We start from the raw sequence: 14,588 nt of genomic DNA on the forward strand, positions 1-14,588 counted from the left end.
CTCTAACCACATCCACACATACACACATGCGATAGTTACTTACCTGTTTATCCGCTCCGTTTTCCGCTCGGTTTCTCCATCCATCCATCCATCACAGTAGTCTTGGGTGCACACAAGGCCACCGTGAAAATCATCCATAGCCATAGCTAGTTGTCCATAAAGTTTAGATAACGTACGATCTCTCATTTCACCATCCATCTATTCAAACCGAGCGCCGCGCACACTTCCGGGTTTTATCTATTACATGCGGGACGTCGGCGTCTGACGTCATCGGTGACGTCAGCGCAAATAGTAGTTTTCGGGACAAAACTAATTTGATTAATGTCATGTTGGCAGATACAACGGAATTGAATTAATAATAAATGGCCCAATTTTTACATAGATGTTAGGGTGGAAATGAATGGGTTTTTAGGTAGAAAACCCTGATTATGGGTTTTAATGGACAAGGGGGAGGAGCCAAGGGCTATAGAAGGGAGCCAGTCTCTGCTCTCCCTGTCAGTGTATGTCCTGCCTGGGTGCAATGAAGGTAAGCCAGAAAACCTCTGTTATTTTGTTGCATGTGCAGTTATATCTATTGTAAATATTTATTCTCTTTTTCTGTTTATTTGTCTAGCGCTCCTCTTCATCCTGGAGTTTTTTTTGTTATTGTTCACTTTATGGAATAAAAGCACTAAAAATGTATATCCTGGTTATGCCATCATTTATTTAATCAAGAACCACGTCACAATCAAGCTCTGCAGAATTCTGATAACAATCCTGTTCATTTCAATCAGGTGTGTTGGAAGAGGGAAACATCTAAAACATGCTGGATTGTGGCCCTTGAGGACCAGGATTGGGGACCCCTGGTTTAGACAATCATATCCTTTACAAGATAAAACATTACTGCTTTGGTTACAGTAGGCCTGTGTGATATGGACCAATATTCATATTTCTATATTATTTTTTCATCAATAGTTTAGTTTTTTAGACAAGTCAATTAACACTATAACACACACACACACACACACACACAATTATTTAAATATTTGTAATTTAAGATGTGTTAGGATCTTTTTTTTAAGGAATTACTAAAAACTTTTTCTTGTTGATCATACGTTGATAGTTTTGAAATGACAATTAAAATAACTTTTGGATATCATATTTATAGATTTCATACTGTTTTCTTTCTCTTGATGAATAGAGTTGATTGACTTTATTTTTTTTGTAACACGCCCCAACACTTTACAGTTGTAGCTTGAATAAAAGTCATATTTTTTAGTTAAAAGGTAAATGAACTAATGATCTTAATAACAGACATGGATAACATTATTCCATATATTGAGGAATCATATATACTGTATAGACCCTGGCCCAGAATGCAGAACAGTGGCTGATCACCTGAGGTTATAAAAACTACCTCACCACATAAAACGTCTAATCAAAGGTGGGGGGGCTGAACTGTACATGGTACGTGGTCTATAGATTTAACTAGGACTCTTTAGAGAGATAATAAAGACATAAATACAATCACAAATCTGTTTCTTTGTAAACTATATAAATATTAGTAGAGGCATAAATTAACATAGCACCTGGTTACATTTCTGTTTTGTTCTAATTACTGTTCTAATGATTTGATTTACTTTTCAGTTCTTTGGGTTATTGTCTTACTTTTGTATTCACTTCTTTAATAATCTCTGTCAGTTTGAATATTATGTTATATCTATGTAAAATATTGTCATTTACCTCTATTTATGTTCTAAAAATCTCACAACTAAAACCCTTATGTGTATTTATATCCTCAGATAGATAAATAAATATTTAGACATGGATAGAAATTATAACTTGAAATATTTAAAAAAAATCATAATCAACCTTTGAAATGTATATAAATGTAGTTTTTTGTTCACAGGATACAGACATCACCAGCTGAGAACAGAAACCATTGCACCAAGTATTTGATTTAGTCTAGGACATGTGTAACAAACACAGAGTAGCCACACCAAACGCCATATTTGAACCTATATTTATCCCTTTTTTTTTGCCATATTTTTGCTCCTTTTAATGCATTTTTGCTACATTACTCCCTTTCCTACCACTTCTCCATCAAATTTCAATGCCTTTTCTGCACATTTTTTCAACTTTCAAGACATTTTCGGCACATATAAACCCTTGTCACCACTTACTTATGTTGACCAATTATTGTCACGTTTATCATCTTTTCACCATATTTCATGCTTATTTTGGCCAGTTTAACCTCATTCACGATTTTTCATGCCCATTATTTGCCAGTTCAAACTAATTGTTCCTAATTTTTAAATTACATTACCTCTAATTTGCGAATATTAACCATTTTTTGTGAATTTTAAAATCTCTTTTCAGTATCTTTTCCACAGTTTTTGGTCACTTTTAACCCATTTTATTTCTGATTAAAACAATGATTTACATCTTTAAGATGACTACAAACTATGGCGCAAATAATAAACGACCTGGATAACAGTGGATATTATTAAGATAAATAAATGTGGTTATCACAGATTCATAGAACAATGGACCATCATTTTACTGACTTTATCGATGCTCCCCAAAAATCTCTCTCCTTTATTTCATCTCATAGATGGTCCTGTCTCCACATAAATGTTCTTCAATGTTCATGCCTGTGATCAACCACCTTCAGGTACAGTGGGGGTCCCCGGTCTCTGGAACCTTTATTTTTGAGGGTCACTGGCTGAAAAGTTTGAGAACTTTTCTTTATAACATTGTAGATGTAGATCATTAGGTTGAGGTTGATCTGCATTAAAACATCTACTGACGTCTGTAATAAAGTTCTCTGAATACAAACCTGTGGATAATATAAAGGAGGAGATGATCATTTAAATAAATCCACTTTTAAGGCTTGATTATTGTTTTATATTGTTATACAGTTACAGTTCAATCTGTAGATCACACATCTTTGAAGGTATGATGGTGCAGTGAAGTGTGACACAGCTCTTGGAAACGATGGGTCGGGGGTTCGCGTCCCGCTACAGTTTTTGGTTATGACATTTATTAGGACGTTGAGATGACTCTACCGACAATATTACATTAAAAATCAATATAAATTATGTGATGTGAAGCAGCATTTACTGTTTTTATATCCAGTGTAACAGGAGGACTCTCTATGCAGACATCCTATGCTGCTGACACGTCTCCTCAGACACATCTTATTCATATTATTCACCGCTCGTCACGTCACTGAAGCAATAAAGTGATGAAGCGACCAAAATGTGTGACTAATTACGAGTGACTAAAGCCACTATAGTCACTAAAGACTGAACACACCTTTAGAACAGGCTCATATTCATCAAACACCGACTTATTTCACCCATTAGGGTGAATAACTCACTCTGTTCCATTTGGTTGTCATGGCAGTTTGAGTAATCTCTGATCCATTGATGATTGTTTTTTATCTTGCGCGTGCACATAAGTAACCCAAGGTTTACATACTCAGGGTTGATTAACCCACTTCATACCAGCTGTAATAGAATCAGATAAACAGAGTTTCCCATCGTGGGGTATGTTGACCCAGCGTTTATTGATAGACTCAGAGTTTGTTAATCCTCCTTTATGGAACACCCCTCTGCTGAACAGCACACAGAGCTGTGTTTAACACTGACATGTGTCCCCTACTACTGTTATTATTATTATTATTAAAGTGTCCAAGCCCTTTAACTTTGTCCACCTTTAGCGGTGCAGAGATTGTTGTTTTGACAAGTACTTGGTTGATAAAGGATATGAAAATAATTTGTTGGTGTTTCTGAATTATTTGCCCTTTAATCCAGAAAATAAACAGGGAATTGTGAATACAAAAAAATACTATTAAAATGTCCGGTAAAACTGAATACAGAAAACCCATTCACAAGAGCCCCAGGAGTAGTCGAAAAACTGTTTGCTTCTCCCTGATTGACCACACCTGTGCAATCACCATGTCAACATAAATAACCTGCATGACCCGCCCATCTACGGGTTAGGTAGATGCTAAACATATTATACTGAGGTAGCTCAGAAATGAATCATGGCTCCTACAATTATTATTGTTTGGATCTTTAATTCAACCCTCTGAAAAGGGTTGCCAGGCAATGTTACGATTTGTTAGTTTTTATTCAAACTTCATTGACCACAGACCACAGTTCAAGTAGTTTTCAACCAATATTTTAATCTTTCGATCGATTCGAGTTCAGAGTGATGCAAACGTCCAGATACACAGTGGGTGGGGCTTAAGGAGGGGGCGTAGTCTCACTGCCAGGGGGCAAAGAAACACTCACTAGGCCACCACCCCACAAACAGAGCCAAGGCTGGGTTTGTTGGTTCCACCCCCTTGGGATGAGGGGCCTCTGACTCCGCCCCCTCTGGGTGCTCCAGGGCGAGGACGAGCATCTCTGCGCTCAACTTCACGTGGCAAACGCGTCTTTTTCTCCTGGACATTCAGACGCACGTTGTCAAACAACTCAATAGGTCTGCTGCTGAGGATCTTCTGGACCGGCTCAGAATCGTTAAACACCACGAAACTAAAGTTTGGATGTTTTTCTCTGCTGATGATCTTGAAATCCAACACTGAGCCGAACTGTTCAAAGAAGTCCATCAGTTCGGGCTTTTCCACGTTGTGAGGAATATTTCCTACGAACAGCTGATGAGAGTCAGGATAACGAACCATCCTTCGACCCTCAGACTCTCTGCCCTCAACTTCAAGCGGCGAACGCCTCTTTTTCTCCTGGACATTCAGATGCACGTTGTCAAACAACTCAATAGGTCTGCTGCTGAGGATCTTCTGGACCGGCTCAGAATTGTTAAACACCACAAAACCAAAGTTTGGATGTTTTCCTCTGCTAATGACCTTGAAATCCAACACTGAGCCGAACTGTTCAAAGAACTCCACCAGTTCGGTCTTTTTCAAGTCGTGAGGAATATTTCCTACGAACAGCTGATGAGCGTCAGGATAACAAACAATCCTTCGACCCTTAGGTCTCTGAGGTCTCTGTGTGGAGCTCTGAGACTCACACTTTACCTCCACTCTGGGCTGTGTTGTGGGCAGGACTTTAACCTTGTGGGGGGGAATTCTTGACACTGGGACAGCTCCACAGGGTGGGAGGTACTTACTGGTAACGTACGCCCAGGAGAACGACCTGTTATTCTCAGGGGCGGGCTCCAGGAGGTCTGAGGAGCTTTTTTCTGTTATGTCCTCCAGCTCCTCCACGTCCTCCTCCGACTCTTCAGGAGGTTCAGAGTCCGAGTCCTGAAAGACCTCATCCTGGTACATGAAGACATCGTTGTGGATATAAAATTTGTTTGCGGTGGTTCCCTCCGGAGCCAGGACGAAGGCCTCATGGCCTGCATGTTGTTAGACAGCTCCCCCATCACCTGCACCACCACGCCCTCGTTCAGCATGGAGTGGGCGTCCATGTGACAAATCTCAGTGTGACAGTCCTTGAAACTCAGCTCCATCACCCGCTTCTGGATCTCCAAATTTCCAAACCTCCGTGAATGTACGACAAGTCCTTGCCATAGAACCTGTGCAGGTTTCTCAGACTATAAGGCACACTTAAAATCCTTTAATTTTCTCAAAAATCGACAGTGCGCCTTATAATCAGGTGAGCCTTATGTATGTATGAAGGGGAGTGGTGGCCTAGTGGTTAAGGACGCTGGGCTTGTAATCGGAGGGTTGCCGGTTCAAGCCTCACCGGGGCCGTCACTGTGGGATGTTGAGCAAGTCCCTTAACCCCGAACTGCTCCCCAGGCGCCGCAAAATGGCTGCCGACTGCTCCTCAGGGATGGGTTAAGTGCAGAAGACAAATTCCAATAATGTACTAACATTACATGGCCAATTAAAGGCGAAAGCCCCGATTTAATTTAATTTAATTTTAATTTAATTAATTTAATGTATTAATGTGTCAAAATGTTTTAGTACAACTTTGGTAAACTATGAAGCTGCACCGCTTGATGGATTTTTGGTGCTTCAGGGCTACTGTAGTCAGGAGCCTCATGGAGTGATATGTACCGTACTGTGCTTTAACATACTGAACTGAAAAAGTCGGTGTATTGTTCTGTATTTTGTGTGTTAAACCTGAACAATGTTGAGAATTATTGTTAATGAGTTGAATAAAGTTTGACTTATCCGACTATTTTGTTTCTCTTAATGTGCCTTAATAATAATAATAATAATAAACTAGTGCGCCTTATGTATGAAAATAGACCCGGTCAGACCCATTCATTGATAGTGCGCCTTATAATCCGGTGCGCCTTATATTCTGAAAAATATAGTATTTCAAAGTGTGTACGTCACTAACTCACTGAGTGCAGTGATAAACATGCTTTCAGACCTAATCCTATTAATTAATACCTATTTGAATCACAGTCTGGCGGCTAACAAACACATTAGCATGTGATTAGAAATGAAAGATTGGTGAATTATCAGCGGTAGTGATGTCACTTCTCTCTGGGTCCGTGTACAAACCGGAGCTTTACTGTGTTTCAGTTTTGAGTTGATACTACTTTTGCTCCCTCAATTTACATCATAAAAATTACACAATGATGATAACAAATTCAACAAAAGTCTAAATTTATGAATATTCAAATTTTAAGAGACAATACCTTTGCTTGTGTTAAATAAAGCTGAAGTTTATTCAACCATTGAACATACAGGGTACAATAAAAGCTACTGTACTGACACAGGCAGTATTTCCTCATTGTTTCTTTAAGAAAAAGTTCTTTAAAAAAAGAAAAACCTCTGAAAGCTTTGTTTTTCTCCTATTTTTCCACTTCTTTCCATTTTGCTTCATCCTACTCTGGAAACTCCCATTGATCCAGGCTGATAGGTGTGTTTCTGTACTCAGCCAGAAGATATGTGAGTAATAAAACAACCTTTTTTATGTATTTTTGCCCAAGATGTGATTGATAAAACTTTGACCATGTTCATTTTGTTTTCTTACTGCTAGATGTTAATTCCTGAAATCCTGTCCATCAGGGGAACATTTCCAGTCAACAGAAAGGCCTTATTGCTGCCATACAGCTACAGGAACACAACAACTACACCCACTGATCCAGCTGAAAGACTTTTAAAAAATGACTGTCTGCCCATGGACGTTTAGAGGAAGTGACCTCATTTGTTCTCTGGATCCTGACATTACTCACAACCATCAATCTGAGATGAAAACACCATATTAAAGCTTCTTTGTTCAATTAATGATCTTGAAAATAAAGTCAAAGTTCTATGGAAAAGTGAAAGAAATTTGATACATTTATTTTATTTAAATTGTCTTTTCATACAAACATTACTCAGTAAACTAAATTTCAGTTTGTGAGCAAATGTTTATTGAAAATGTCATGGATTTGTATTCTTAACATTGTTAAAAAATATACCCTTAATGTGCCCTAAATGTATTTTAAAGCAGGAGTAGTTATTTCCTGTATTGTAATACATAGTCATATATTATAATTTAATTGTCTTTCACAGTAACAAAATAATTACTGCATAAGTTTATTATATGAGAAAATGTTTAATTGATAAATATTTTTACAGTATGCTTTAGAGTGATCAACTCTTACTGTAAATTGTACAGTAATCTTCCTTTACCGTAAAGGTAGAAACAGTGTTAATGATGGTAATATTTTGATAAGACCGGTAGTTCCTAAATGTAAAAGGTCTGGATAAACACTTATTCTAACTAAACGGTTTACGGTAATGCTCTGGCAACCACAGCTGCCAGTTTTTTACTGTAAAAAATGGTTTATTTTTTTTATTTTATTTTTTACAGTGTAGCGTTTTGTTCCCCAAGCTCAAAGATGAACTTTTTTGTAAAGGTGCCCCAAGGGTTAATGAAGGAAAAAGTCACAAGTGGAACAAAATGTTGATGTTGTGCTGCTAGTGATTAATAAAAGGGTCTTTGTGGTATTTTTCTCCTTTGACCTATTGTTTTTTTTTTTCTAAAACTATATTGAAAAATATAAATAAATGGAGTTTATATAATCTATGAGATATGAATATTGGTCCATATCACCCAGGCCTAATGTAACCAAAGCAGTAACGTTTTATGTTGTAAAGATGATAAAAAGCGTTTGTTCTCCAGTGCCACACCTGACGCTCATTACAGCCTCCTTTTATGGCTGATTAGGGTAGAGACACTCCTCTAGCGCCCTCTGCTGCTGAAATGGCTCCATCACACTCACTCAACCAACACAAATCAATACTTCAATAGTGTTAACAGTTATACTGGGGTAACAGCACTCAACATAATGTATCTAATACAACATTAGCCACCTAACATAGTTCAATGGCATTACGTTAGCATTCAGTTAGCATAGCATGCTCCTGAGCAACAAACATTTAAACTCACCAATTCCTTTTCAAACGTCAAGCTCAGCAGGATTAAATGTCTCCTATCCCTGAGGTGGTGAAGTCTGAAGGTGTACAAAGGTTGTAGTGAGTACTAAAGTTGTTAAAAACCTAAAGTAGATGTTAAAGAACCAACCTGTTGTAGCAGCTCCGTGTGTGTGTCGTCACTCTCTGACAGGGAACAAACACAGCTGTTTGCAATAGGTGACCGAGCTACGTGATTGGCTGAACGGAATCTCGCGAGAGTAACGTGGAGTGGAGGAAGTGACATCACACGCTTTAAAGAAATGAGTTTTAGCAACGGAGAACCCCTTCAAAACCACCCAACTGAACTTAAAGCTTAAATACTTTATTATTATATTTAATAAATATAATTCTGTATAAGTATAAATTACACTGTCAATCCTATATAAATATGTAGATTAATATTATAAATATTAATCACATATATAGTTATCAGTGCTACACAAACAGTCTTAGGTAAGGTTTACAAAAGAACGTATTGCTGTTGTTTGTAGGATGCTGGCAGGAGGTCCAAGGTGCAGGTTCCTGATGTTCAGTGAGTGAGATGTGATCCAGATGTGAGGTGGAGGCTGAACACGTTCAGTTGCAGGATGAAGTTTAAAGATGACGGTTGGTAAACTGATGATCTGACATCAAGTGGTAGAATGAGCCTGATCTTATATTGTGGAGTGTGTAGGTAGCTTGATTGGAGATGAGAAGCAGCTTTGCAGACTTGATTGCAGACAAGGTGGGTGGAGCCAGTTCTAAGTAAAACACACAGGGAGGAGAAAACATAGACAAAGAAAAATAGACTAGGATCCTCACAGTGACAAATATGTACTGTACATTCAGTGTAGTTATTTAAAGAAACACAATGTAGAAAAACAAAACAGTGTTTTATTATATATATATATATATATATATATATATATATATATATATATATATATATATATATATATATATATGCATCCCATATATATATATATATGTGATGCACCGAAGTAAAAATTCTGATATGGATTTTTTAGGGCCGATGCCTTAGCTGATGACCAATACAAACTGCTGAATTTCTTGAGCCGATATTTGGAGCCGATACTACTTTTGCTCCTTCAATTAACATCATAAAAATGACACTATAATTATAACAATTGGTACAAGTCTATTTTTTTTTAAAGAACATTTATTGAAATTAACAAAGGTGAGGCAGAACGACAACAAGTAAAAAATATAGAATAAATATTAAAAACAGGTGATGTAGAACAATAACAAGTAAAAAAAATATAGAATAAATATTAAAAACAGGTGATGTAGAACAAGAACAATTTAAAAATATAGAATAAATATTAAAAACAGGTGATGTAGAACAAGAACAATTTAAAAATATAGAATAAATATTAAAAACAGGTGATGTAGAACAAGAACAATTTAAAAATATAGAATAAATATTAAAAACAGGTGATGTAGAACAAGAACAATTTAAAAATATAGAATAAATGTTAAAAACAGGTGATGTAGAACAAAAACAAGTAAAAATATAGAATAAATGTTAAAAACAGGTCATGTAGAACAAAAACAATTTAAAAATATAGAATAAATATTAAAAACAGGTGATGTAGAACAAGAACAAGTAAAAATATAGAATAAATATTAAAAACAGGTGATGTAGAACAATTTAAAAATATAGAATAAATATTAAAAACAGGTGATGTAGAACAAGAACAAGTAAAAATATAGAATAAATATTAAAAACAGGTGATGTAGAAAAAGAACAAGTAAACACAGATAACTAAATAATCATTTCTAAAGACTGATATCTGAGGTCATCGTGTAGATTCTAAATGAGGGTTTTCTGCTGTTAACAAGTCTTTCCATGGTCCATCAAACCTGGTTGATGTTGTTCAAAAACACTTGGTCACAGACAAATAGATGTGAGTGTGAGGTTGATCAGTGTAACGTGAATACAGATTTAGCATTCAGAAGTTATTGAAGCCCCAGTGGTGGAGTTACCAACAGAAGAGTCCACTTCACATGATGTCATGTTCATTTATTTTTTAAGTGTTCTTTAACATGTTTGTGAACAAACTCTGGGATATGTTGGAAATGCTCAGTTATTTTCAATTGTATATTTTTCTTCTGCTATCAAAACTTCTAAAATAATGTTTTATTTTATGACTGTGTTGGCCTCCACATTATTGAGGAGTATGGAGCCGTGCAGGACTTGGTAGAGGTTGTGGTTGGTCTTAAGTCAGCTGTAAAATACACTTTTAAAATGGTAAAATGTGAGAAAGCTTGATATAAACGTTTTAATATTATTTTAACTACATATGTGTAGAACATGTTCACCAGTTTTGCATTAAATAATTGACTTTTTTATAGAATTTTAAAGGCAATTACAATTAAAAAGTAAATTATCTGAACTCAACTAGAATTTAATGAGATTATGACAGCAAAAGATTTTTAAAATTACAATTACATTTATAACTACACCATCTTTGTAATTAATTATCAATTACATAATTACAATTATAACTGACTCCAACCCTGCTCAGAAGCTGCCAGCTAATAATGGTAATTTACTTATAATATGTTTTCTTGTGTTTCAGGTTGTTTACCAAAGCAGTGACAGTGCACCAGTCATGAAGAGTGGGAATAAGATTGTCATCAGTTCATGAGGAGAGAAACTCATGTGTGGTTAGATATCCTTGGAAATGGTGAGATCATGAAAAAGGTGCTGCAGGCTGGAAGAGGAAGATACAGTAGGCCGCAACCTGGACAGATTGTGAAGATTCATCTAATAACACAACTGAGGGATGGGACGCTGGTCAACGAGGAACAGGAGTTGTCGTTCACTGTGGGTAACGGGGAAGCGATCCAGGAACTGGATGTAGCGGTGCGACTCATGGAAATGAGAGAGAAGGTGCTCTTCAAGATTCGGTCAAAGGTTGAGTTTGAAATTAAGCTCCTGGAAGCTACTGATGCTCCATACCTGAAGCTGCTGCCCCCCACTGAGAAGATTGATCTGGCCACCTGCAAGAGGGAGCAAGGCAATGTCCTTGATCAGCAGGACCTGAAGCCACGCAACAACACGATCTGCGATGAGGTCTCCACAATGATAAAGAAGGACAGTGAGGACGATGAGAAGATGTTGGAGAACCCGTCCAGCACCCACAAACATCAGGCCATGGATGAGAAGATGTTGGAGAACCCGTCCAGCACCCACAAACATCAGGCCATGGATGAGAAGATGTTGGAGAACCCGTCCAGCACCCACAAACATCAGGCCAAGTCAGCATGAGGTTTGAGCTGGAAGTGGCTGCTTGGTGCCACTGCAGTAGCCATTGGCGGCATCGCTCTGTCTGTGGCCATCTATGCTAGAAAGTGATTGAAGAACTGTAGTAACGACACGACTTAAACACTGGAGCACATCTGGCAGAGCATTCTGACCATGTGGTCCATGAGGGTGAAAATATTTATCAGTTTATGACCTCCTCACTGTCACTCTCTGTTCTCTGCTATGTATGTGTGACAAATGATGTCATCATCCTCTACAGTTACAAGATGCATTTTGTAGAGGAACAAATGAGAATTAATATTCAAAAATATGATTTATTAATTTGAATATGTTTGTTTTCCAGGAGTGCATCTGAAATTGATGTTTAATAAAAGTTTAAATGTAAAAAAAAAGCAATGTGTACATTTTTATTTTACAAGCATCTATTCACATAGGTTACAAGCATAATGATGATAAATACAGGGTGACTACAGGTAAGAAGAATATAAGAATATATATTTATGACTTTTTAATACCACCTTAAGAAAATTTAAGACCAAACTTATGATGGAAATACAGACCAAAGGGAAAATATATTGTTTTACAATTAAAGGCATTGATGACAGTTAATATAATGTACAATAAAGAAAAATGAAAATAATCAGTTGTTTAAGAACATTATCCAAATGTGTTTATTAATGTGGAAAGAAAACAAAAATATCAACATTGTCTAAAATGATATTTATTATAACACAATTCTTCCAACATTTAATACCAGTGAACAATAACCAGAAATCAAAACTGACTGGAACCTGTGAGCAAACCAAACACCAAAGTGCTTTTATCAGATCCTTCACTGTGTAATGCCATTTGTGGAGCTTTGATCTAAAATTAATACTTCTAAGAAAATGTCAATAACTTGACTAAAACTGACTTTTGAAGGAAAAAATAAATGATCAATCAATACAAATATTTCCATCAAAGAAGCCACTATACCGTACTATTTGCTTATATGAATTGTCACTGACCAACCCCTATTAACAGCTTCATTTCTGTCCTGGCTAATGAAACCTTATATTTCTATTATGGGCCCACCTTAGACATAACAATGTGAACACACACTTTTCATATGAAATGTTGTGAAAACACAAATACTGATGCACTTTTTTTCACTGTAAATAAATACACTTGACTGCATTTTTGGAACCTTGGACTACTTTTTAAGGCTACCCATGAGGCCATTCTTACAATAATGTTATGTTATGGCTAAAGGACACATATGAGGACAGGAGTTGATTGTTCTGTTAAATAACATTGTATTTATTATAAAATGTGCTACTCTATAGAAAGTTCAATATTAGCTTTTTGCTGATATCCGATATTGTCCAACACTAAATTTCCAATTTCTTCAGTAATGGAAAAAGTCATGTTTGTTTTTGAATATTTTTTACTTATTAATTAATCAATTATTTGTTTATTTATTTATTCTATATTTTGAAAAATTAACATCATTCATATATTTTTCATTTTCATTATTATTGTGTTGTCTTAAACAACAGCACATACAGTATTTTTTCAATATCTGTGGAAAAACCAATATAACATTTGATAATATAGCCCATCCCTAATAGAAAGCATATATTCTATGAACAGGTCTGATCTCCTGTTAGATTCATTAGCACAATGATTCTCAACTGGTGGGTCGGGACCCAAAAGTGGGTCGCAGACCTATACTGGGTGGGTCATGGTAAATGGTAAATGGTAAATGGACTTGATTTTATATAGCGCTTTATCACCACACTGAAACAGTCTCAAAGCGCTTTACATAGCTCATTCACCCAATCACTCTCACATTCACACACCAGTGGGACAGGACTGCCATGCAAGGCGCTAGTCGACCACTGGGAGCAACTTAGGGTTCAGTGTCTTGCCCAAGGACACTTCGACACATAGTCAGGTACTGGGATCGAACCCCCAACCTCTCGATCAGAAGACGACCCACTACCACCTGAGCCACGGTCGCTGTCATGGACAGCTGGTCAAAAATAAATGAATGCTTAATATTTCTCATGTTGGACTTGTCTTTTATTTTGAAAGACATTTTCTTTTGCATTTCATGCTGTGAAATGCATGTTACACAGGAAAATATAGAGATTTATGTTTTAAAAAAGATTGTTTTCAACAGATAATTGAGAAAAAAATAATTTGTGGTTGAATTCTAAAAAAAAAAAAATTGGGTCACAATTGAACGACCATGGTAAAATGTGGGTCCCAGGGTGAGACCAGATGAGAACCCCTACCTTAGCAGAAACCTCTCATGTTGCCAACGATGTAAACCATCACAGGAGGAAGGTAAACAACGACGGTCACTATCATGTTGTTGGTGATGATCTGCAGAGCCTTCTTCTTCATTGGGTGGAGACCCGTCCTTCCACTGTGAGACTTCCTCAGCGTCCACAGTACTGAGGAGTTACAGATGATGATGACAGGGAGAGCTATGACATACATAAACATGGTCCAGGGACTGTGGTTCAGCTCATCTATGACTGTGTTAATGGTTCCTTTAGCTAAAGTGATGGCCCACAATGCAGCAGCCACGAGGATGCCAACAGTTGGACTCCTGTGGGTGTGATAAAAGACTGGGTGGACCACTGCCAGGTAGGAGTCAAAACACATGCAGGCCGTGAGGAGAGGTCGTCCAGTCAGGTTTAAATCATACAGAAAGTCACTCCACATCTGGACAGGCTGGAAAAGCCAGAAAAGGAAGTTAAACAACCCAAGAGGGATGAACAACAAGAAGAGCAGGTCCATGATGGTGATGTTGATCATGAAGACATCATTAGGGGTGACATAGTTTCCTCTTTTGTGTCTTTTGAACAACTCCCAGAGAACAGCAGCACAAGCAGGACATCCAACCACAGAGAAGAGAGCGCTGAAGGTGGTCCAGACCGTAATGTCTGCTATCAT

The 14,588-nt window shown here is 37.1% G+C and overlaps 1 protein-coding gene and 1 pseudogene across 1 annotated transcript; both read right to left on the bottom strand.

Annotated features, from left to right (window-relative positions):
* Positions 1 to 4,279: 4,279 nt before the first annotated feature.
* On the bottom strand, positions 4,280 to 6,322 carry LOC114458751 (ras GTPase-activating protein-binding protein 1-like; annotated as a pseudogene).
* A 7,600-nt stretch (positions 6,323 to 13,922) lies between these two features.
* LOC114458752 (G-protein coupled receptor 35-like) lies at positions 13,923 to 14,588 on the bottom strand. The gene has a single exon (XM_028441146.1). The coding sequence runs from the start codon at positions 14,586 to 14,588 to the stop codon at positions 13,923 to 13,925; it is 666 nt and encodes a 221-aa protein (XP_028296947.1).

Source organism: Gouania willdenowi, unplaced genomic scaffold, assembly GCF_900634775.1.
Source record: "Gouania willdenowi unplaced genomic scaffold, fGouWil2.1 scaffold_175_arrow_ctg1, whole genome shotgun sequence".
NCBI lineage: Eukaryota > Metazoa > Chordata > Actinopteri > Blenniiformes > Gobiesocidae > Gouania > Gouania willdenowi.